The 26,232-nt window shown below is 37.5% G+C and overlaps 3 protein-coding genes across 5 annotated transcripts in view; 2 read left to right on the forward strand and 1 right to left on the reverse strand.

Moving 5' to 3' along the window:
* Positions 1–5,824: 5,824 nt before the first annotated feature.
* The window catches only part of LOC111345368 (uncharacterized), a 234,642-nt gene continuing 214,234 nt past the window's right edge, over positions 5,825–26,232 (reverse strand). The window contains exon 11 of the mRNA XM_088749615.1: positions 5,825–5,923. The gene's annotated coding sequence lies outside the window, so the exon portion shown is untranslated. The remainder of the gene's footprint in view (positions 5,924–26,232) is intronic.
* LOC111335959 (diacylglycerol kinase theta-like) lies at positions 8,992–18,049 on the forward strand. 3 transcript variants are annotated; one of them, XM_088749124.1, is made up of 13 exons: positions 8,992–9,224; positions 10,428–10,533; positions 11,630–11,721; positions 12,361–12,900; positions 13,239–13,327; positions 14,119–14,168; positions 14,460–14,511; positions 14,819–14,880; positions 15,536–15,683; positions 15,960–16,001; positions 17,253–17,356; positions 17,500–17,650; positions 17,910–18,049. In XM_088749124.1, the coding sequence occupies exons 6-12, from the start codon at positions 14,130–14,132 to the stop codon at positions 17,647–17,649; spliced, it is 597 nt and encodes a 198-aa protein (XP_088605250.1). In that variant the 5' UTR covers positions 8,992–9,224; positions 10,428–10,533; positions 11,630–11,721; positions 12,361–12,900; positions 13,239–13,327; positions 14,119–14,129; the 3' UTR covers position 17,650; positions 17,910–18,049. The 3 variants fall into 3 exon arrangements, with proteins under 3 accessions (XP_088605250.1, XP_088605251.1, XP_088605249.1); XM_088749125.1 differs by having other exon boundaries at positions 12,828–12,900; XM_088749123.1 differs by having other exon boundaries at positions 10,428–12,579; positions 12,828–12,900.
* On the forward strand, positions 17,928–26,107 carry LOC148739943 (diacylglycerol kinase theta-like). The gene is made up of 9 exons (XM_088749122.1): positions 17,928–18,058; positions 18,812–19,124; positions 19,522–19,612; positions 19,909–19,970; positions 20,590–20,632; positions 21,178–21,246; positions 21,466–21,519; positions 22,163–22,261; positions 24,896–26,107. Exons 2-9 carry the CDS (start codon positions 18,883–18,885, stop codon positions 25,007–25,009), a joined length of 774 nt encoding a protein of 257 aa, XP_088605248.1. The 5' UTR covers positions 17,928–18,058; positions 18,812–18,882; the 3' UTR covers positions 25,010–26,107.

Consider the following 26,232-nt stretch of genomic DNA (forward strand, 5'->3'; position numbering starts at 1 on the left):
AATCACAGCTCGTGGGATTTGAAAAAAGTTCCATTCGTTCTTGGAGTTCATAAGCGAGTCTTCGTTCACATTATTTATCCTCACTCCTTCAGTTATTTGTCTCAGCATCGCGTCATTGTGATAAACCCCCGTCACATCCATTCGGAACTGCTTTACCTCTCTATTGTGTTTCTCTTTACAGTGTTTCCACAATGCAGATCGTTCTTCCTTATTGTTAAGTGATTGCGTATGCTCTTTCCCTCTGGTATACGCGCTCCTGGCTGTTTCCCCTACGTATACGCTGTTACACTGGATACACTTAATCTCATACGTCACACTTTCTCTATCACACGGTCCTTTTCCACCTGTGCTACACACTGGGCAGTCTTCTCGTTCACACTGTCGCGGTTTAAATGGGTCGGACTTTTGGAGTAGTCGTTTAATGGCGATTCCGGCTTTCTCCACCACTTTAATATTGAAACCTTGCTGCTTTATTTCTTTCTGGTATTCCTTCCGTAACCGTGAGTTAACTCACGGTTACGGAAGGAATACCAGAAAGAAATAAAGCAGCAAGGTTTCAATATTAAAGTGGTGGAGAAAGCCGGAATCGCCATTAAACGACTACTCCAAAAGTCCGACCCATTTAAACCGCGACAGTGTGAACGAGAAGACTGCCCAGTGTGTAGCACAGGTGGAAAAGGACCGTGTGATAGAGAAAGTGTGACGTATGAGATTAAGTGTATCCAGTGTAACAGCGTATACGTAGGGGAAACAGCCAGGAGCGCGTATACCAGAGGGAAAGAGCATACGCAATCACTTAACAATAAGGAAGAACGATCTGCATTGTGGAAACACTGTAAAGAGAAACACAATAGAGAGGTAAAGCAGTTCCGAATGGATGTGACGGGGGTTTATCACAATGACGCGATGCTGAGACAAATAACTGAAGGAGTGAGGATAAATAATGTGAACGAAGACTCGCTTATGAACTCCAAGAACGAATGGAACTTTTTTCAAATCCCACGAGCTGTGATTGATACATCATGACCGCTTACATGAAGCCTGGAAGAAGTGTGGACATTTCAGAGTCACTTATATGAACAATTATTTATGAGTATTTTAAACATGGCGGAGTACTACTGATGAGGATCGTAATTGATCGAAATCGATTTGGAATTCCGCTACATTTTTACAAGTGACCTTTTATATACCATTTTACACGTTTTTACAATTCTTGTATTCGTTTTATAGTAGTTTTTAGTGCGTCGAACGTGACTACGAGACGTTATGTCTAGCAAACTGACTCAATTATCGAACACGTTCCTGGCCTCGGCCCACAAAATTTCATCACAAAATACAATTTACTTTTTATTTTAAATAATGCTCACCAGCTTAGATATCACAAAGTGTCCTAATGTAATCAAATTAACTAGCGCAATTGAATGAGGATTCACTGAAACCTTATTGGAAAATAGGAACCCAATGTGTATATTGTTGAACATGCAGCAACTGGACCAGATTGGTAAATTGAGGTGGTTTTAAATTTAAACCAGGGCACCAAAAATGGACAAGCTTGAGTGGCAAATGACTGGTAGACTAACCTCAATCAATGTCATTTAAAATTTAACTGTAACAACAGCATTCAAGTAATTTCAATGGTGCAGAATAAATTACATTCATTTGTTAAGTAACAAAACTAACAATTCAAGGGTCAAACAAACGTAATCAAAGCTACTTTAAGCTAGACCCAGTATATTTGGCCAATTGGCTTACTAGACTCGAATCTTCAATTAGAAAATATACATCTTGCAAGCATCAAACATGCAGAGCAACCCACTACATAGTAATGTCAAAATAATGAAGAAAACATGGATACTAAAAGATACCTCTAAGATACATTATGCATAATTACAGTATTTCTTCAAAAATGTACAATGTAACCTGCATACTAAAATATCCAACTTCACCCTGTACATTATGAGATCCATTGAGGGGAACAGAGAATGAAGACCTTATTTGTACTCAGGGTATATATATATATATATATATATATATATATATATATATATATGCGAGGCCTTCCAAGGGGGTTTTGGCGACAGGTGACATTGCTCAAAAATGTGGCGAAATTCTCTTTCCGATTCACCGACAGCCGACAAAAACTGACAGAAAAAGGGCGACAATTTACGACAGCGACAACCCATTTTTATTTTCGACAAAGCGACATCCTTTCGCTTTGCTTTATTCGGCAGCGACATCGTTACCAGGCAGCGTGATTCCTTTCTGACCACGCCAATAAATCATTACAGAATCAATAAATATCATAAATCATTATTCAACTGTTGTCGCGCAGTCAGTCTCTTGTCTCCTGTTGTCATGTTATGGTACAAAGGTCGGGTCGTGTGTTGGCCCGTCACGATTTTTCCGTTTTTGCGCCACAGGCGCGAAAGTTCATCCATCTTTCGTTCAAAGGTGTTAGGTCGGGCGACTTTCTCAGGTCGGCAGATCATTTCAAGTTTTCATGGGAAAACATAAGAATAAATCACACAGTACTGCAAAGAAGAAGAAAAAAAAGTTCAAAAAGAGCCACAAGAGGAAAGAGAAGAAAGGTAAGCTGGTTTTAAGTAAAAATTGGAGGGTCATAATGGTCCATAATTGATCATAATTGAAGTTAATTACCATTATTACCTGCATAATGCTTTAAATAACTTGATGACCTTTATTATAGCACGGTCATGGCATTAACGATCATTGAGATTTAGCAGTGTTTCCCAATTAATAATTACCAATAATCCTATTCATATTCATAATATGGAGAGAGTAAACATTACGTTCACGGTGAACTGAGTTAACCAGCTCACAATAGTGCAGCCTGCGCGAAATTTGCGGTGAACACAAACGACGGCTTCTTTTTCAAATGTTCGTCTCATTTCTCAGTGCTTAAACAGTTACGTTTAATCGACACTTATACAAAACACTAAGTTAAAGAACCCTAGGCATAACTTAAAGATCATTAAAATGGAGCTGAGCTCAGTAGTGGTTCTCTTCGTTTTGCTAAGGATGAGTCAAACATTTGTCCATTCTCCAGAGTACCCTGCAAGAGTTCATTGAGAAAATAAGGAAATCCATACATTTATGACAGCCACATCTTTCATATGAACTGAGATCAGGTTTGTTCATTTCTTTGGTAGTTTGTTTGCTTTGCTTGGTTTTTTTTTTTTTTCATAAGGGAGTCTTTTGAAGTGACAATGAAAAGGTATGTGGTAGAGATGGCAAAGTCTATCCATTAATGACAGCTTGGCACCCTAGTGATTATTTAATTTGTCTTCCATGTTCTTTTAAAGTGATGGCTGAGAGACTAATGGTTTTGATTGGGAAGGGATGTGGAATATATCTATTCTTAACAGCCAGGACCAAGACCAGATTTGTCTTTTCCTTTGTATTGCTTTGATTTGTTTGTTTGTTTTTAGTCTATTTTGTATTATTTGGTTTGCTTGTTTGTGAGGGCAAAAAGTGATTAGAGAAAGAAACGGTGAGTACAGAACCCCTATCCTCGAACCCTAAATTACCATTCATGATACTTAAATTCATATTTCTTGCCCTTCAGTGAAAGAGATGGCAATTGGAAGAAAGGTATATAGTGTAGGGCTCTAACCATACCCTTTTCTGCGCTCTCTTTGAACTTTCAAACAAAATGTCTTGTTCAACATAATAACTGTCCCTCCCACAGAAGGCATTTTGGTTTTTATTCTGACCAAGCCTTCCCCACCCCCTCAATATCCTCCAGTTTCTTTGGTTCAAACTTTTCTTTCAAAAATGTAAGCATGTGAGAACATCCTTCTCATAGGAAATTCTATTGACCTTTTTAAGTTGAGAAGCAGACAATATATATGTACATACTGAATAGTGAACAGACACAATGTCACCATTATCTGCTTTGTCCTCACAGGTAGCAGGCTTGTACTGAAACAGAAAGATAATGCATATAGAATACTTCAAGGAAAAATAGTCTATATGGTATTGACACACACAAGTTAGTTGTATGGGATATTGAACGAGTGAGTGCAGCAAACAAAACAGATTTCTGATACAAGCCAGCAAGTGCAGTCAGATCATGACGACATTATTTACCAGCTCTAGTGGCAGCACCTAAAGTAAAATAACAAATGAAAATGCCAGACTCCCTCATAATTTTCTTAAGACTTCTTGACTTTTTCTTTTTTTTTTTTTTTTTTTTGCATTATTTACAGATACGTATGGAAGCTTCCCTAAGTTGACAAATCAAATAACTTTCTGTGAAAACCTATGAGAGAATGTTAATAATCTCTTCACCTAATCACTTGAATTTGATTTTGACACCTCAGTTATATTTACAAAACTTAACTAATTCAACACAATCTACATGATTGATAGTATCCATTCACCATCTTTTTCCAAATTTGGTAATAAAATAAGTACATTGAAAGCCATCACAGATCAGAGAAAATTCAGGTTATAGTACATACTGTACATATTTTCTGGAAAAAATTTTAGTTGGCCTGAGCGTAATATTTGTTATCAAAATTTTGAGAATACGTTCAGTCCACTGACTTATACCACCATTATTATATTGCCAATGAAAACTCTGAATGAGACATTGGAATGAGACTGTAAGGTTTCCCCCTTTGTTCCACTTTGGTGTGTATAAATATATATATGTTTCAATTCAACAATATAAACACACTCGGGTAATTGAACTGCTTTTCTATTAGGCACAAATCATATTTTTTCTTGCTAGATATTAAAATCAAAATCTTGTGTTTATTTTATTGGTACATGTAGGAATATGTTTCATCGTTACAATGTATGAGTTACATTGTATGTATCACTTGTGAATCAGTTGCACTCTTCCATCAAAGAACATTCCATAAATTTCTGATAAGATCTTTTTTTCAGTTCTCACAAATGATGCAAACAAGATTATCAAACCCAAGATATTAAAATCACTCCTGCCTGGAGACAAGTTTTTTAGTAAATTATTAATTTCCCAGCATTACTTTAGAACACCTGTCGTGACACTCCTACACAAATAACCCAGACTACAATTGTATTGTATTTGTACAAAAACAGCAAAAAATATTTTTCATAATTTAATATTCCACTGTTTCTCCAACAGAAACGTTCGGAAAAACGTCATTTTGAGTAACCATAAAGCTAATACCACGTAAAGGATAAAAAAAAAAAAAAAAAAAAAGAAGAGAGATCGCGTGATATTTTAGAGCCTTTGGCCCGCGAAGGCCCAATCTAGCTCGTTCATATCACCGCAGAAATAACTGGAAAACACAATCTAGATTTGAAAAACGAACTTAACAGCCTCATCCACTTTTGGCTAACCAAACCTATATCGATTGATTTTCGCCATAACATATTTTGCTTTAAAATTCACCAGAGTCCTCCCGTATGCATGCCATGTTTAAGAACTTAGTCTTTAATTTAGAGTAGTATTCTCGACTGCATACCAAATTATTACCCGCACAAGCAGGTAATCGCAATAAATTCCTTGAATTTTCCCACAAATAATACCAACTTAATAGACCCTGTATAGATAATCATTTTTTTTCGAAGACAAGATGAAATCCAACTTCGGGTCAAAACTCATCCAATTTTAGAGATTGGCATGATTTCAAAGAAATATTACCTGTCATTAATTTTAAGCCCATGCATGTAGTTTGTCCAAGGTTCACATGCCTCAACAATCGTGTCTGGATCCTTCTTCTTTTTGGCTCCAGAGTTGTCGCGTTCCCGATGCCGCAGACACGTGGTGTTGTGCACCGGAGTTCGCCAGTATCACCACAGTGTTACATACATACATACATACATACATACATACATACTTTATTTGTCATGTAGGTCAGTAGAAGAAGGCAGCTAAAAAGCTGATGTGGACCTACAAATTTAAATATATCTACAACAATTTAAATATTAATGTTAACAAACTTAAGAATTATTTACACTGAGTAAGAAAAAAAAAACTATAATACCAGTAAGATAATCAACAGTCATTTGACTGTAGCGTTAAAATAAATAAATAGAGGAAAATAATAATAAAAATAGCATTAATATATGTAATTCACAATGTCTTTGTTTATTCCCTGTAAACCATCAAATGTTATTTTATCTAAAATGTCAGATTTGGCTTTAAGAGCAGATTTAAAGGAAACAACGTTCGGTTTGCTCTTTAAGTACATGGGTAAGTTATTCCATAAAAGAGACGCTCGATGAGAGAAGGAAGATCGAAGGAAATTACTTCTAGGTCGTTGCACGTATAGTTTCAGACCGTCTCTGAGATTTCTTAACGGAGATTTTTTAGTAAATAGAGAGATTATACCAGCCGGAGCTTTATTGTAAAATGCCTGATAAGTTATAGTTGCAATTCTCTTTTTATAGATGTATGATAAGGATTTCCATTTTGTCTTTGCCAGGACTTCAGTGTTGAGAGTAGATTCCTTTATGTTAAAAATGAATCTCGCTGCTCTAATGTGAATGTCCTCCAGGATCTGAAGCGACATTGAGGATCCCCATAATGCAATTGAATATGTAATACTTGGAATAATACCTTTAAAATAAATAGACTCTAAGATGTGATTGTGGAGGCCTTTTAAATGCTTGAGTTTCTTCAGTCTTGCTGAGAAACGTTTGCTCAAAGTTTTTACATGTTGCGACCAAGAGAGATTATTGTCGATATGAATCCCTAAACATGTAGCTTTAGAAACAAAAGACAACTCATTAGGCCCTAAACAAATTTTCTGTAAGGGACCGATAAATTTTGACTTGGATAATCACATCAATTTCGTTTTTGCAGGATTAACAGTCATGAAGTTATCCTTAGCCCATTTGTTTATGTCGGCTATCGCTTTCTGAATATTAGATAAACCTTCATCAACAGTTTTTCCAATGCAGTAAGGTGTGGTATCATCTGCAAACATTTCAACGGAAGCGTTCTTGGTGGCTCCGGGTAGACCATTTGAATAAATGCTGTAAAGTCTGGGACCAGGTAAAGACCCTTGGGGCACACCAGTGTCTGTTTCCAACAATTCTGAGTTTGAACCATTCACAGTGACAAATTGTTTTCGATTTTCAAGGTAATTTAGGAGCCAATCGTAAAAGGAGCCAGTAATGCCTATAGAGTGTAATTTATCCTTGAGAACTGTATGATTGACGCAATCAAACGCTTTTTGAAAATCAATAAAGACTACGCCAATAATATTGCTTTCATCCAGGGCTAAACGCCATTGTTCTGTTAATGAGAGTAAAAGAAGTTCAGCTGAGCCTCCTTTTCTGAAGCCCCATTGATTTATTGAAATTAGATTGTTGCCATATAAGAAGTTGTCAAGTTGTTGGCTGACTACTTTCTCTAACAGCTTGCCCGGAATGCTGAGAAGGGAAATCGGCCTGTAGTTTCCGCAGTCAAGAGTGCTCCCTTTCTTGTGAAGACATTTCACTTGTGCCTGTTTCCACTGGCTCGGGAATTTGCATTCCAAAATACTTCTTTGAGCCAGTGGCATAAAGCAATCTAAAAATGCATCTCCAATGAGACTCAACTCTCTGCTAGATATATCATCAGGTCCACTTGCCTTGCCAGGTTTCAAACGTTTCAGAGAAGATTTCAGAAGATCCTTATTAAGTGTTATGTCATAAAGAGAGACACTGATATTTCTTGCAAACTGACGAGGAGAGTTTACTAAAGAATCTTGTGTTGATTTCGAAAGGGATTTTCCAACATTAACAAAAAAGGAATTTAAAGCGATGGCTTTTGATGTATCGTCTGAATGAATCACTCCTGAACTATCTTTAATTGGACCGATATTCGTAGTTGTTCGCTTTCCCTCAGAAGATCTTACTGTCCTCCAAAAATCTTTAGCAGAGGTTGTCTCGTTAAATTTTGATAGCCAGTAATTTGATTCCGCTGATCTAAGGAGTTTGTTGCAGTGATTTCTTGCCTTATAATCTATCCAGGCTTGTGAGCCCTTCGGTGTTTGCTGTGCTTTAAGAAGCAGTTTATAGCGTTTGTTCAGCTCTTTACGTATGGAAGAGTTCATCCAAGGTAGACTTCCACTTCTTATCTTTACTCGTCGAGCGTGAATATGAGATTTCATTATGTCCTTGTATAAACACTTCCAAGCCCAAGTAGCATCGTCCAGATCGTCAAAGATATTGCAGATACCCCATGGGGCAGCAGCAAAGTCCGTTCTTAATAAGTCAAAATCTACTTTTTTGTAATCATAGACTGTTTTGAGCGTTGGTTTCTGACGTTTCCTTTTGAGGTTTACTTGTTAAACTTTAGACAAGCAGCAGCATCAAACTCTTTATTCACTTAAGCTGGCAGTCTTTGTACAGCACAGGCGGTAAAAACTATGGAACGGATACATGAAGGCTCGATATAAGGAAAACCGAAAGACTACGAAACTAGAAATGATAAAAATGAGGAATATTTCAAGCGTAACTTACATCGGATCTTGACTCCGGGGTAGAGAACTCCTAAACTCCGTTCGGCTCCGAAATGCCGCTTTCGCTACAGTGACTCGCAACTGAACTACTTGCTAATAGAAGGCGAATTTAGTTCTTACACTTTGACGTAGAGGAAATAGAAATGAACAGTGCTTTATGTAGCTAGCTTCGAGTGGATACTCGCTAGTCACTGAATGGAAATCAAACAAAGCGCGCTAACAGATTTAATTGCAAGTCATTGAAAGTTTCTTAGTGTCTTTGTGCTAAAAACGGAAGAGTTACATAAGTGCAAAAAGATTAGAGTTCGTATCCGTAAACGTGACAAGAGACGTACTCTCATAATAGGAAAAGGAAAAGACTACAGAATAGTAATCCTAAGTTGTTCTCCATTTGAGATCATTATCCAATTTACGTTATCTGCGAGTGTAGATAAAACGTTGGCCGTAAGCTAATCGTGGCAAAAATTAAAGAGCCAGGCAACTTTTCTGATTGGAATCTCGAGAAAACCTGGGAATGAATCTCAGGTCAATATGGCGGACGAAGGGAACCTGGAAGAATTGGAGAAAAAGATTGACTCTCCATCGCATCCAGAAGTGATGGCTCTCTTCACTGAAAAACTAGGAAAGATAATGGGAGGTACATTGCTTATTGGATTGCCAAATGAACCAACGCTCGATGAAGTGAACTCGTAGATTGCACTGGAACATGGCCGCGCTATTGTTGTAAACGTTCGTCAGCAAGATGAACAAGGCACTTTGGTACGTAAGAAGAACCTCAAATGTTTTCTAACGTAGAATTTTTAATCGTGGAACGACTTTTAATTATTGATAGAGAAATAGCATAATATCAAAATAAACTAATATTAATAAGGAAAATATTATTATATATTAGACTTACCATGAAAAATTTAACTCAGGTCGTCGAGAGCTTTCAATCGATATACAATAGCATATGACCCAATATCTACAGCAGGTATTATATGCATCATACTCAGCAAAGTCTGGCTGCCTAGTTTCCAAGACCAGCTGTGTAATGTTCTCAAACTTTTGCAATTACTCACAGAAGTCTCTTATTTTGCAGATTGTCCTAAAAATGTACATTAATGTATAATAAAACGATTATTGAATTTGGTTTTCACATGATTTGATGAATCGCCAAACCTTGTGTCTGTGTTATCTGCCTTACCCTATGGCTTTGGCGGGTAACTCAGACCTTGGTTTTGATAAATCATGATATCATACCCAACCTCATCCAGTAATTTCTTATATTAAGGATATACACCTGTGCTATACAGTAACGTGGAAAGTGCCTTTCTTGTGCATTGACAGGCTAAATCAGAATTGATTGCTAAGTACCATTCACCTCCGAACAGTCAACAGACAGAATTGCATGTCGAGTGGGTCATTCCTGACCATGTTTTGGTATACTGATGGAAATAAACTAAATTTTTGTTTGGTCTGGTTTCTACTAATTAAAAACAATTTTTTACTCCAGTGTAAGAAACATTGGCAGGCATTCTAATACCTCAGCCCTTTGCAGATTGGTTCATATCCTCCACTATTAACTTTACTTTGGTGAATAATTATCAATAACTATGTTACTTATTATTAATATAATTAACTCTTGAGGGAACTCTGATGGACATACAGAGATGAAATCCAAAAGAACTGGGCCAGGTTGTTCAAAAGCGGGTTAAGAAAACCCAGGGTTAGTGTGAAATTCAATCACAGATCTGAGTGCTTTAAAATAATTTGATGACTGAATGCTCTAAAAAGAATTGGGAAATTTATCCTAAAACAGCTTTTGAATAGAGAAATATAGAAACCTGGATTAAAATTTAACCCTGGGTTAGCACTAATCACTCTTTGAACACCTGAGCCCAGAATGTTATTTATTTGATGGTTCTATAATTATATGCAGTGTGTACATATACTGTTCTGCATTTTTTAAAACACCCTTAGCCATAGTTGTCATGCAAAATGCAACAGTGCGTGACTTAAAGAAGGCAATACAAAGACACATCTCACTTAAACTTTCCAGGGAAGGAGGTCTAAATGTTGTCTCCTGGTAAGTGGATTTAAGAAATTTAATCATGTTAATTTTACCCAGTCATGTACTATTTTCTATAGGCAGGTTGTTTTCCTTTAACATTAATACCTTCTTCCAGTTCTAGCTTTCAGTCCTCTGTACACTGCCCACAAAAATAAACATTGAGGTAAAATATTTAGCCAAATTCAAGATAGTTTAGAATTCAGTATAATTAAAGAAAGGTTAAATTTTGTCTAAAATCAACCGGCCCTATTATTTTACATAGTTTGATATTTCTGATTGATTTAATCAGATAGCCATTACACACTGTACTTTCAAGATCAAATTATCAGTCTACCACTTTGTGTGTGCTATACATTGTAAGTTATGTTATTTTTACACTCTGTAGCAGAATCAAACAACATACTCTAATTTTCATTTCATCTCATTAGCTTTGTTAACTTGAAAACTTGTTGAGTTTTATAGCAGAACACTCACGCTTGTGGCGAAGGGTTATAAAATAAATATTAACTTGACCTGTTCAACTTATATGCAAAGCTAAGACATCTGAGTATAGAGATACAGAAATTGAAATTCCTGCAGCATGGATACCTACTATCAAAAAGCATCTGATCAGTATGCAAGTGACTGGTGACAACTTAGATGTTACCACAATTTCAGTTTAGGAGCCAAACTAGCAGGCTGGCTATTGGAAAGTGAAAACCCCTGGCCAAAACTAAATTTCCACTAGTCTGTGGCTAGTTGCGGCTACATGTACAGTTAGTGTTGAGTCCTGTAATTACATGACTTTTGTACTGCTAGTCACTTGAAATCTTCTGTTTGTTTTACATTGAAGCTGGGATGAGCTTCATTTAATGGTGAGCCATGAGGCTTGTAATTCTTCCCTCCCCTCATTTTATCTGTTAGATTAATAACTTATTATTAAAAACTGGATCATTGGATAATGCAATTCAAGACTTTTTATTAGCTTAACCATTATGGTATATGAGCCAATATACCATAATCTAATATCTTTACATTGTAACGTCCAGTTTCTTCTTACAAAATAAAGTCAAGAAGATTTGTCTAACATCTGGGAGGCGTTTTTTTTATTAAAACAATTATTATCCATAAGTATGCAGACTGGTATGGTAGATGATAATGGTGGTATAGTCTCAGATGACCCACGCCATAATACAGACACAAGCAGTTTATCTTTTGATGCAGGTATGAGTTTATCACTTATTATATAAGGCAAGAAATTTCAGAGATTTGATTGGTTGACAGCAATTCACCATTACATTGTAATTGTGGTATAATGGCAAAAATGGATGGAATAACAAGGTTACCAATGACAACATGGTGAGGAAAGATTGTTATGAATGCTGACGCCCGTGTTTGTCTTTCCAATTGCAACAAAATAAAAGTCTCCTGTATGTGTATTACCAAAATTTTCTTCACTTCTATTAATATAAACAAATAATAGCATGACTTATGGGTGGTATTTGTCAATAATACTGGCCTATTATTAATATTAATTTTCAAAATTTTCCAAATATCATGCACTCACCCCTTCATGGTATGCCGTATTTTGGACAATTTTGGAAGATCACTTGAAAGTGGTTAATTACTGCAAAATTAAATAACCATGGTGACCACGAATCATGCTATTGCCTACTATATTACCTAGTACAGCTAAATTATAGATACTTACCAGACTGTGTTTGGATGTGTTGATTTGTAGCAAGTATAGTTCTTCCCTCAACCTCTGTATTCATGGAATCTCATAATGATGTTTATATACATGCTTAGCTAAGTAATATTATATTATAGCACTAGTAAAAGAAATTTCATTCCTTGTAATAGATGAAACTTCTTTAAAGATTTATGATGGCAACTTAACAGATTCAAAACTTTGTAAAAAACCCTTACCAAAGAAAAAGTATGGGAGTGATATGGTAAAACATGGGCCATATAATGACCCATATCTGGGAATGGTATGGGAAGATTGGGTGAAGATATGGAACTGGTATGGGACTCAACATAGTGATTCCAAGGACAGCTGAAGCCAGCTTGTGTTTTCTAGTGAGTATGCAACTCAGGTGTATTACTTGTAACACTCTAATATATTTGTTTGAAATAATTAAGTTGAAATAAGACCAGAAGTTACTTCAATCTAAAAAAGCTGAGGTAGGTGAATGGTTTGGCAGTGGGGTCTGTAGTTTGCAAAGTACTTGATGTAGACTATTATTAGCAAAAAGGTATTATAATATATTACAGCTTCAAATTTTAGCATTATTGTGTTTTTTTTTTTTTTTTAAATTATTTCTTAGGAAGAAACCCTGAAAAAATTTCACGTCACAGATGATCCCAGCAATTATTACCTTGCAAGAGCTGTTGATGAAGGTGAGATAACAAGGACCCTCAAGTTCAAAATCTCCACTCTCTTCACTGTCTGCTTTACATTCTTTTAGTTATAACTTTATCCTTAAGAAACTGCTTTGAAATCTGCCTCAGTTTGACATGTTTTCCCCTCTCCTCACCTTTTTGCTGGTCATCATATCACTTTTTGTAAGGTGAAATTAATTTTTGATCACTCATGAGCAAAAGGGTTGATTTCTTTTAAAAATCTGATTGAAATAATCCATGTTTACAAGGTGCATTTGTTTTCTAGAAAGTCCTCTAGAACCAGCATATTTCTGGTGTTTTAATTTTACCATGATTTTTTCTCTTGCTGTTTAAAGAGAATGAGTGTACCCTTGATCCTGAAGAGAAACCTCATCAGTTTGTTGAAAGAAATTCATCCAAACCTTTAATCTTCCTTTGAATGAAGGTAGGATTATATTGTAGTCATGACATATTGGCCCAAGAAAGTGTTCTAAATATATTCAGGTTGATGTGGTTTCAACTACATTACTGTCACATTGACAGGTTTTTAGTAGAGGATTGAGTGATATACCGTGTCTAATTATCTTGCACCTTCTCCTAAACCAGTCAGATTCTAATTAGACCACATGATATTACTACTAACCCTTTACACCCCATCACCCAGACATCAGTATGCATATTCTCCATACTGTTCTCTATACATTTCCTATATTGCTGACAGGGAGAGTTTGCTTATCAATCAAGAGCTTTTGTAGTTGTTGATCATTTCTGTTATTCTCCTGACCTTAATGTTTGAGTCAAGGGTGATACTGTAAGGAGAAATTAGATGCTGATCACTCTTAGGGTTAAAGGGTTCATATTGTTGGATATGTCCATTTTACTACAGTAACTGTAATAGTGTATGTAGTACTTTGTGTTCTTCTTAATTATTACCATGTTAATTTATATCTGGATATTATTTTTTTATCTATTTTTACCTCACACCTTTTGTTCTTCTTTTCCTTTTTGTCTTTCTTCTTTCATTTGTAGTCAACTACCCAAAATCTAAGTATTACTGTTTGATTTATTTAACCAGTATGTTACCCAGCCTGATTAGCTTTCCTAGCTGTCCTCTTATCATATTAAATTTTTTAAATAATATTTTTCCTGTAAACAAGGTTACAAGTCAGCATGGTTCTTGCTTTTAGATATTTAAACTTGTTCTCTTCTCATTTTTTAATCAATTCCCCACTACAGAGTGCAGATAGATGGAAAGGATATATAAGAGTTTACCCTGGAATGATAAAGTGAGTAATTGTAATTATATAATGATCATTATTAAATTTTAATTGGCTGGTACAATGTTCATGTCATTAAAAGGATCCATTTGAATCAGGCCATACTCTTAACCCTTTTACACCCTGACATCAGTAATTGCATACTCTCCATACTGTTTTGTACAACTTTCCCATGGTGCTGACAATCACACAGGACTGCTTTTTAATGCAACTTAAAATAAATTAAATACTAATTGAGTGAAGTTTGAATGGAATTCCTCTGGTTTTTTTGTTAACTATGAAATTAATTCTTATGCACAGGGTGCCAATGAAAATGACTTTTCCCTGACTGAAGTACACCTAGCTCAAGGAGGTAACATATCCCATTTTATGTAGATTTTTTAAACTCATTTTTCATAATTGAGGTCGTAATGTGATAAAGGACATTTGCTTTAGTTATTAACTCAATACTGCACACAATATCGACCGAAAGAATAGCAGCATTACACGCACGCAATTCACACGCAAATTACGCGCGAGTAAAAATACATGAAAGCGTTTGTAGAAAATTACTCGCAAATTCTTCATAGAACTCCATGCAGTGCATTCAATTTCAAATTTAAGACTTTTGATAATTAACGTGCCAGTTCACACCACTTCTATTCTTATTGAATTATCAGTCCATGAACGAAGAATGGAACATAATGACTGTCCATGGAAATCCTTGATGGATAGTAGAAAAGTAAGATTTTTGTATTAATCAGTTGGACTTTGGAATGCATGCAATTTTCAGCTTTTGTTTCAAATTAATAATAAGCCCTTGAACTTTGTAAAGGCTATCAATTGGGAGGACTTTGATACTTCTTCTTCTACGTTCTCAATGTAAGTGACATTTTCCTCGCGGACTACAATATTACCTTTATATTTCCTCAACTGAGTGAACGTTCCTCAGGAAATCGCCTTCCCCTCCTCACTCACGAAAGTTGACCCCTTTCTTTGTTTTGGACTCTCCCAAAATTCTCCTATCTCTTTTTTTTGTCTGTTTGTTTGTTTTAATCATCTGAATGAGGCACTTCTCTGTCTTTTCACATTCCAATTGACTTCCTCTAAAGTTACAATCATGGTGGCTATTCTCAAATTTATGGCCATCTGGATTTTTATTTTTACCAGATTGAATTCTTTTTAGAATGTATAGAACCAGGAAAGTTCTGCCGGATTATATAGCCATATTAAATTTTGCTCTTTATATAAGTTCGTGCTTCCAGCTATTCTGTCTTTAATTATAACTTTCTTTGATAAGTGCAAAGTGATTTCTAATGATATATATTAACAAATATTGCTTTTATCTGAAGATCGTAGGTTCTCTATAAAATTGACTTAACGTCTTTTCTTTGCAGAAGTCTGTAAGGAAAATGAAACTCACAAGATTCTACTTGAGGCAAAACTTAGAACCCTTGGGAAGTGTATGCATTTGTGTTGGCAGTCTCCCAGTAGGCCTGGAACCAAGTAAATACAAAACTTTGATTGGCGACATTCTAGGAGAAAGTGAGTTCTGTTTTGTTTGTTTGTGAGATGCTTATAGACAAGTGACTTTGTTTTATGCGAGATTAATTTCGTCCCCTGAGTCCTCGTTCGCTTGACAACCTGACACGTTCATTCCACTTTGCAAGGAGAACGGAGGTTTGGGAACGAGTTGACAAGAGACATTTTAGTGGCCAAATGACTTGCGCATTGGAATCTTCTGAGGACGGTTTCTGGTTTTGGTTGTTCTCATCCTCTTTCTTCATTTCAGTGAACAGATTGTATGTAATTGTTTTGCAGCTATGGAATATTGTGAGATGAAAAGTGTGTTTCCAAGTTATGGTGAGCTACTAGATTCCAAAGTTCAGTGCATGAATCTATTTACACAAGACTTAGTATTATTACAGTTTATAACCAACCCTTTAATTTTGGCGCGATTTCATTGGTTACTATACGTCACGTGGTGCAAAATCACTGCACAGTTATCACGCAATAACCCCTGTCCGCGTCGATATTTGTCCTCCCATTTTTTTCCATGCAGAAAAAACATAGTCAACACAAGAGTTTCAACTTTTCCGTTCTCCTATTTACATGGAAAGAAACCAAACTGTTTTTTTGTTTTTGTTTTGCTTGCTCGTGTCAATCACGCGCATTCGCCATCAGATCACACTGGCTTTTTTTGTTTGTTTACGCGCAGTTTAATTGCGATGTGGAAATTAATGGGAGGGTCATAAAATAAATAAACCCTGTTCTGGCTTACTGGTATGTCGGCTGATAATGTCCTTGGCTGAGTCGAGATTGTTCTCAAAATTTCATATTTGCCCTCAAGGCTTCGCTTCTCGGCCAAATACTCATTTTTTGGACAATCTCTCAGCCAAGGACTTTATCAGCCGACATACCAGCTGCCCGAAGGGGTTTATTTACGAAATATCGCTGGCAGTGCCGGTGGGCAAGATAAGGCGAATCCTGTGTTCTGATTGGCTTTGATCTCGTTGAAGATTTTGTCCTATTGTTAATTCATAAGAAAGCGGGATTAGCTCTGTTTGATAAAGCATTTGGACCGAGTGCTATGTCCTTTTTGTTTTTTGCATATTTAATGCTTTACATGCTTTTCTTCGTTTTGACAGACTGCAATGCTTACTTTGAAATTCCATTACTGCTCCCTGGTGACATACGAGACTGCCTAAGAATTACGTGACATGTAAACCGGCTGCATTTAATTATACAATGACATTTCTCCACCCGGGTTGCAGGAGTGTTATTTATATAGATGTTAACTTTGGAGAGATCAATCTGTTTACGCCGTGGATGGAAGATAATGCAATTGATAGATATCAATGACTTATCTTTGATAACTCAAAGATAACTCATTGAGTTTTACTTTGTGGAATTCGATAGACAATCCTGCGAGAGTAGAACCGCCGCTTTTGTCAATCAGAAATCAGGAATGTCATAAAAACACTCGCTCGCGAAGCTGGTCATATGACAAAAATGACTGAGGAAGTTTATTTTTTCCTTTTGTTTTTGTAGTTTTTTACCGTCAATTACGTCACCCAATGCTGACATTGTAACTCTTTCCATGTATGGTGTTAGGGTCATTTCCTGCCGCTGATACAGCAGCAGATGCTGTAAATAAATTTAAAAACTCCACTATGGACAACAAAGAGCTGTTTGTAAGAGTCCTACCGACTATTCATGTAAGTAACTGCAAATTCAAGAGCAAAGGTTTTCTCTAGAGTATTCTGGAAGTACTTAAAAAAAAGCTAAAAAAAAAAAGATTGACCTGAATCACAAAAGGAGTTATGCTTATCCTGTCGTTTTTGTTTCTTCCTTCTTGTAGCCTGGGCTGTTCCCCCCTGGAAGCCAACCCCTTGTAGTACTGGTTAACTCTAGAAGTGGAGGTGGTCAAGGGGCCGACATGTCAGCAGCTTTCCAGAGACTGCTCAACCCTCATCAAGTGTACAGCCTCACAGAAAGAGGCCCTTATTAGGGTATGTTAAACTCCTATCCTTCGTATCTAGAAAACTGTATTTTGCAATTGAAGTTGAAGTTTATTCTTTACTAAGTACGTAGAGGTTCCAAAAATGATTTGTGTATTTACATAACAAAAATTAAGTGATCAAAATCGAATTTTGTCGTTTAGGATGCATCTTGATTGGTTAGAGCTTTTTTATACCCAATGCTACGAGCCGTGTTTTCTTCTCTCATCTTTGTCCCGTGGTCTAGAATTGATTATTGTGTTTGTTTCAGATTTTACGCTTTCAGATCTATTCCTGATTTTCGTGTCTTGATCTGTGGGGGCGATGGGACAGTTGGCTGGGTGTTGTCGTGTTTGGATGATGTTGTTCAAGAGTTGAAGTGTAAGTTACCTGCATCAGCAGTACTTCCTCTTGGCACTGGTGAGTGGATTGTTACAAGTGACTCCTGTAAACTGCGAGTTAGAGAAAATTTCTTTTCAGAGTCGAACGTAAAACCTTATGTAGGTTTTGTTGTACTGGGCTGTGTGATCGATCTCAAGACTCTTGCGACAAACTTGGTCAATCGGATGGAAATCTAAAACTAACCTCGACTTTGCCTCACGTGCTTCTAAGTGATGGACACTCCAAAAAGTCGTGCAAACTTTCCAGTTTAATTTTTTAGGCCTCAACAGCCTTTGTATTTAAAAGAAGATCAATGAACGATCATCGATAATTATTCGAAGCTTAATGCTTCATGTGACAATAAAATGAGCGTTTCCAGCGCGTGGTTGACAACTAGAGGTTTACAGGGATAGACAAACCGCTATGGCGCATTTTGAAAAGCTGTTGTTTCAATCGTTAGCCCTTCCTCGGAGCATAGTAGATGGAGAATAGCTGGAAATTGCCTGAGATTCTCGACTTCGGGACAGGCCATTACTCATCGCCCATCTGGGATTTTAATATTTTTAAGATTCCTCAGTCAATTTGTAATGTTCTCTCTTTATACTCTGTTGGGAAGGACTGATGCCCACTCCCCTCTCGCGATATATAATTTCTTTGTGGTGATTTCATTAGTGGATACAGATTCAGATGGAAGTTGGATGAGATTCTCAGGTTGCATGTACTGATGTCTCTATTGTTCTTCTTAGTGGATAGATAATGTGTGGGAAACTAAATTAGATCGTAAAAGTACAGGTAATGATCTCTCTCGTATCCTCCATTGGGGAAGTGGTTACTCTGGCGGCGAGAGTCCTGTATCGCTACTCATGGCCATTGACCAGGCTCACGACGAAGTGTTTCTTGATGGATGGTGTGTCATGTTTGACTCCGTGGATACTAACGTTCCTGACACACTGTCAAACGACAGCGCACTTGGTTCGATGGGAGGAAGAGAGGACGATCCTAGTATTTTTACGATGAATAACTACTTTGGCATCGGAATTGGAGCTGAGCTTTGTTTAGATTTTCATCTTCAGAGAGAGGAAGCACCTGATAAATTCCATAGCAGGTGAGGATGCAAGAAAAGTAAATCTACTTGTTACAGTAGTTTTACATCCGCTCGATTTAAGGAACCGTATTGATTGCTAAGGCTATTGGATGGCACTTGCAATGGATAACAAATGTTTCATAGTCTTCTGAGTTGTTCTCTTTGTCATCTGTATTTCGAATTCGTCTGTGGGAATGTGCGTGCCCGACTCTATTTATCATTTTAGAAGTCTTACCGACTACCTCCCCCTCCCCACCCTCCAAAGGTTATTAACGGACACGGAGCAGTCAAACGTCCAATAGATTTTAACTTCCATCGTAAGCGCTTTTGAAAGTGGATAGGTTAGAAAACTTCGACCTTGCGTTTTATGATTTATTGTTAGTAAGAGTTCGTTGATTCTGTGATTTTCCTTTTTCAGGCTTCATAACAAAGGAGTTTACTTTAGAGCAGGGATAAAGAAAATGGTCAAAGGCTGCTCGCGGACATTTACTCACGAAGTCGAAATAGAGGTGATTAATCTGTAGAACGAAGATATTGGAATAGCTTACATGGTTGCCTTCAAACTTAACTCATATAATATTGAGTGTTGTCCTAGAATCATCATCGTTTGTCAGTTGTATTCAACACTGAGTGTTTGAACGCCAAGTAGTTGAAGACGTTTGTCTTAAAAATTTAACGCCCGAACGAGATGGTTTTTGGAGTATTCCTTGGTACTTTTTTGCCTGTTGTACTCCTTACGGTTCCAGTGATCTATCTTTCTCTCGTTTCTTAGCATCTTCATTTGTTATTTTCTGTTTCGCTACAGATTGATGGCAAAAAAATTGACTTACCAACACTAGAAGGAATTGTTAATCTTAACATAGGCAGGTTAGTGAAAGCTGGAAGTTGAAGTCAGTCAAAAGAGTTCGAATCAGTGTTGCAGTGGTGAAATTTCCAATTGAGTGGATTGAGAAAACGGATTAAAATCGGTTTCAAAGGGTAATTTTAAGATGCTCAGTTTTCATCCTGAGTACTAATTTAGGTCAACATGATGTATTTCATTTCATTAAAATCTGATTCCTTTACGGGAACGAAGAACGTACCAAAAGAGGCCATTTTCGATGTATCAAAATTCAAACTTGGCTGCCAGGATTGGGGGAACAAAACAAAGGAACAACATCGAGGTTGAGGGATGAATAATCAATTTCTTTAATTGTAGACCTCCAAGCCTCAAAGCCATGTTAGAATTTTAATAAATCGAAAATGGCCTAATTGTCTCGCGCCAATCATGTGACTTTGCAGCCCAGTCGGGTGTAGCACCCAGAATGTATCTGGCTGGGAGGCATGGGTTCGAATCTAGTTAAAGTTGAACTTTAAAGTTTTCTTTTCTGATTTTTCATTGGTAGCAGTGCAGGTGCGAGTATCGCTTCTATACGCGTGAGGGATTTTATTTTCATTTGTATTTAGTTTTCCCTTTAATTTTTTATAATTTTTTTTGTCCGACTAGTTGGGGAGCAGGTACGGATGCATGGGGACCAGACAAAGGAGATGTATGTAATACGACTTGAATTTAGCATTGATCTCTGTCTTTTTTCAAAGCACCAGAAAGCTTTTGAACAAATCTTGACATCTTGTCCCAGGCAAGTGAGGTCTTTAAAAACACGCAGTCGAGTCAATCGCTATATCGGCCGACATACATCTCGGCCGATATATCAATCGAGTCTCGACCGAGTCTCGACCGAGTCTCGACCGAGTCTCACATGAGTATCAGTCGAGTATCGACCGACTCTCGCCCGATATACCGACCGATATATCGTTTGAGAACATCTACAGTAAACATGATCAACACAGAAGTAATCACAAGGGCCAACCAGAAAAGATAAAATTGCAAGTACATGTAGCCAACGAGAACGCCATCATTTGTGAGTACGGATGTTGCAAATGACCAAAACACGGTGGTTTTGGTTTTGTTCCTGATTACTTCAGATGGTGACTTGAGATATCTGAACCAATCACAAAGCAAAGTTAATCAAAACAGATGCGATCCCGGATTCCTCTTCGACTCTTAGTTGAGAATTGTTGACTCTGTTTGCAGGGTTATGCCTCAGCTTGTCACTGTGACGGTCTTGTAGAGGTAGTTGGACTTCAGGGAGTCATGCACATGGTAAGTCAGAATCACTACCGGCTTTGCCTTTTATGCCCTAACATTAGGTGGATTCTCTATACAGTTCTCTCTAATCTGCACCACGTGATGTTTCACTACCAACTGCCTTATTTTTTGTACTCAGCCTTGTCATTTCTTACGTATATGGATTGGAAACGTTTTCGTTTAGCAGTAAATATGAAGATGAGTGTTTTTCTTTTTTTTTTTTTTTAGTTATAGGGTCAAATTCAAAGTGGAATTAGGACTGGTATCCGACTGGCACAGGGAGGCCAGGTAAAGATTTTTCGTTGTAATCTAGTAAACAAATGAAGCCATAAGTGAGTTATTCTCCCTTATTGTTATCTTGTCCTTCTTGTTTTTCACATGACCATGTTGGCGAAGAATGATTTCCACCCTTCCCCAAGCCTACGTGTAACCGTACCCTCCCTTTCGTTTCTCCACGGGGCGGGAAGAGTACGGCTATAGCTACACGTGGGCTATTCTTTTTCGTTCCCCCCTGAGAAGAAAGAGCGCGAGCTCTGGTTTTCGAACATCGGCTAAGGAAAAATAGGGTATTTTGCCCAAGTAACCAATAAGTATAGGCAATGACACGATTTCGAATGCAGTTGGGTGTTAATGAGCCTGAATCAATTTCTCAAAGACAGCAAAATTGCCCCAATAGCGTAGTTCCATTTCTCTGTATAGAAAATACACAACTCACAATTCCACCATTCGCTCTAACGAGGGACTAACGCTCGAAACGTCAGCTTCAAACACCCTCCATGGTGGTCAATTTATAATATCAACTCAGCTGGTAAAACCAAAGTATGTTGTAATATCTCCACCTACGCAGCAGCACAGTTTCTTTAGAAACTGACCCTCTTTATTCACGCACTTCGATCCTTTTTTTTATCCATTATTATGATTTTTATTACAGATAAATATCAAATTAAAATCAGAGATGCCTGTACAAATAGATGGTGAACCTTGGATGCAGCCTCCGGGTAATGTGATCGTGCGGCCCATACTAACACAGGTATTGTACAGAAAACAGTGTAATAACTTTGTTAAAGACTACTGGCCGGAGAAAATAAAAGGCTCGGATCTCAGTGATAAAGTTGCACGTGGGACATCACGGAAACCAATTTAATCTTATCTTTTTTTTAGCTAAGAAACATATGTTTTTTTTGAACATGGACATCCAAGAATTCAGTTAAAGTTTATAACCGGACTACTTTAGTCAGAGTTCTTGCTAAGAGATTTAAATATATATATATATATATATATATATATATATATAAGCGAAATAGGCAACGTAGGATCCATGACAGTACTCGACAATGAAGGAGCTATATATAGTAGCAAATGGACTACTCAAGTGACGCACATATGGATTTTAATACAGCCTGTTTCGTAGACCAACAAAAGTTGATCCACTCATCAGTTAACTCCATACACACTGAGGCATCGTGACGGTTAACTCTAACTCAGCAACGCGATCACATGACATTGTTCAAAAAAATTCAAATCTTGAAAACCGCGCGCGCGCCAATAACAGCGTTAAGAATACCTGAGAATATATTTTCGCCGATGTCTACAATTGGATATTATTTCACTTCGCTTGTTTAAAGAGGCTTCATGTGGATAAGACAAGATAATAAATTTCTCAGTGAGGCATAAATTGCAACGTTTTGTGGCATTGGAATATGATCTAGCCCTAGCAATAACTTTCCATGAAATCGAATAGTCTTCCCTCTTCTCCTTTAGTTTCCACAGGTACTTGCTCAGCTCTGTGTCATTTCGCCGTCTCTCGTGGTTGAACGACATTTGGTGGTTGCGCCATCTAGTCTTAAAATCTGTCGCTGTGAGGCCAACGTACGTTTCAGTTTCTTCCCTGGTATCGACTGTGGCTTGGTAGACGACCTCGCTTTGCAAACATTCCCCTCCTAAAGGGCATTCGTTTTCGTTCCTGCAGTTGCACAATCTTTGGGGGCGGCTATCTTCGGACATTTTTGCGTTCCTGATTGTGGCTTTGTTATGCCCGTCTATGATCTGTTTCATATTTGGTGTGCATGAGTAGCTCAGTTTAATGGTGTTTCTATTGAAAATTTTCCTCAGTTTGTGGGTGACTGGAAAGCACTTGTCAATAAGATTAATGAACGCTCTGCCAATGTTGGTCTGTACGTTTCTGTTGAATGGTGGGTTAAACCAAATTATGTTTCTTCGCCTTTTGGTTTGGTATTGCGGTCGGTGCAGTTCCGGTTCAGTGAAGTGCAGCTTGTATGTGTAGCCACTCTTGTGTAACGCGTCTTGGTAGGGAGGTGCGGCTTTGTTAAACATGTCTTCGTCAGAAGAGATTTCAGAAAGTCTTTTATTAACTGCTTCGGGGATGTTTCGTAGTATGCAAGGTGGGTGGTTAGACTTGCTGTGTACGTATAGATGGGTAGTTGCTGGTTTGGAATAGGGTCCGAATCTGCCGGTTATCAGGTCAAGCGTTATATCGAGAAAGTTGATGATTTACTTGTTTGCCTCGATGGTAATTCTAAGGTTGTTTTGGGCAAGACTACCAAGACGCGTTACACAAGAGTGGCTACACATACAAGCTGCACTTCACTGAACCGGAACTGCACCGACCGCAATACCAAACCAAAAGGCGAAGAAACATAATTTGGTTTAACCCACCATTCAACAGAAACGTACAGACCAACATTGGCAGAGCGTTCATTAACCTTATTGACAAGTGCTTTCCAGTCACCCACAAACTGAGGAAAATTTTCAATAGAAACACCATTAAACTGAGCTACTCATGCACACCAAATATGAAACAGATCATAGACGGGCATAACAAAGCCACAATCAGGAACGCAAAAATGTCCGAAGATAGCCGCCCCCAAAGATTGTGCAAATGCAGGAACGAAAACGAATGCCCTTTAGGAGGGGAATGTTTGCAAAGCGAGGTCGTCTACCAAGCCACAGTCGACACCAGGGAAGAAACTGAAACGTACGTTGGCCTCACAGCGACAGATTTTAAGACTAGATGGCGCAACCACCAAATGTCGTTCAACCACGAGAGACGGCGAAATGACACAGAGCTGAGCAAGTACCTGTGGAAACTAAAGGAGAAGAGGGAAGACTATTCGATTTCATGGAAAGTTATTGCTAGGGCTAGATCATATTCCAATGCCACAAAACGTTGCAATTTATGCCTCACTGAGAAATTTATTATCTTGTCTTATCCACATGAAGCCTCTTTAAACAAGCGAAGTGAAATAATATCCAATTGTAGACATCGGCGAAAATATATTCTCAGGTATTCTTAACGCTGTTATTGGCGCGCGCGCGGTTTTCAAGATTTGAATTTTTTTAAACAATGTCATGTAATCGCGTTGCTGAGTTAGAGTTAACCGTCACGATGCCTCAGTGTGTATGGAGTTTAACTGATGAGTGGGAGGAAAAAGACAAGTAAACTACAAGTTCATCCCTACAAGCCTGTTTCGTGGTCGCCCACTCGTCAGTGGGCGACCACGAAACAGGCTTGTAGGGATGAACTTGTAGTTTACTTGTCTTTTTCCTCCCACAATATATATATATATATTGGTAGAGCAAAAACGGCTAACGAACACTTCTCGAAATTTCCTCTCTAGTTCATTTTACTTCTTGTTTTCTTTAGGCACGGATGCTTTCAAAGAGGAAAGTTAAAGTGAAAAACCTAAGAAGACCTTCAAGCTCGTCTCGTCGTCCTTCAAGCCCCAGCGCACCGAGAACTATTTTTTATGACGATTAAACAGAGTTTTCCCGGGCGTTTTCTCACGGAAGAAAATAATCTTACGTACAAAAGTGACTCACAATTATAGCCGCTTCATTCGAAACTATACTGAAGATTTGTACCAGCTCTGATTTATATTTAACTTGTTTATCTTGCAAAGTTCATCTAGTAAGGTATTGTTTCAGCCGAGACAATGTAATTTTAAATTTTGAAGAAAACAATTGTTATTTGTATAGCTCTGGGTGTACCCTGTCTTGCTGACGTCTGTAAATATAAATAGTTCAGACTAAAATACGTCTTCATCAGGCGTCACCACTCGAACCTCTTCGGTGTAACTTACCTTTCATGACAGAGCTTAATAACGAAATGTTACGTCAAAGGTGCGCGGTCAACAACGCGGGCTCAAGCATACGTGGTTTCAAATTTAGCGAAATTTGCGGAAAGAAAGAGGAGCTAACATTTGAAACCAAGGCATTTTGTTGTCGTCGAAGACATTTTCCTATTTCCAAAGTTTTAAACGAGAAAATTTATTTTGGAAAATATTTAAGAAGTGTACAAAGTTTTTGAAGTTTTCTGTAAAACAAAAGCGGCAAGGAAAACGACGCCTATAAGCAACAGAATTGAAAATCAACAAGGCAAACGACTCAAAATCAGTTTTCCTGCGGGAAAATCTAGCGCGTGCGCATACGTTCTTCAGCTCTGTTACCATTTCTGCAGTTGGACTCCATTTCTAGCAACGGCCACAATACTTTCATTGAAGTGGTATAAAGTAATTCAGAAACTGCGTCTCAGCCACACTCGGTCTTTCTCTACTCGTTCGTAAAAGCGCAAAGGCGTCGTAGTCGACAATACGCGCTAAAGAACCAAACTCATACCGTGCTATTCTACAGTCATGTGAAAAGTACGAATTAAAGTGATAAAACCTCTGTCTTGAGGTGGAGTTCAAAGCTTAGCTTTCCCCACCAATTTATACAGAAAAGAACTGAGAATTTGAAGAGAATTTATGTTCGAATATGTTTTTAAATGAATGTTGTACTTGTAATTATGTGTACAAAAACAGGTTAGCTGCTGAAGTATCCATTTTCAAACAAATAAACATTTGCGCCTTTAAATTTAGTGGAATGTGTCATTATAAAAAAATAGATTGATGTAGTTGTGTTCCGAAGGAATTAAATTTGTGAAATAACCTTTTCATGGCTTTTTTTTTTTTTTTTTTTTTTTTGTTCTCTTTAAAGGCAAAG

The sequence above is a fragment of the Stylophora pistillata genome, chromosome 2 (assembly GCF_964205215.1).
Source record: "Stylophora pistillata chromosome 2, jaStyPist1.2, whole genome shotgun sequence".
Lineage (NCBI taxonomy): Eukaryota > Metazoa > Cnidaria > Anthozoa > Scleractinia > Pocilloporidae > Stylophora > Stylophora pistillata.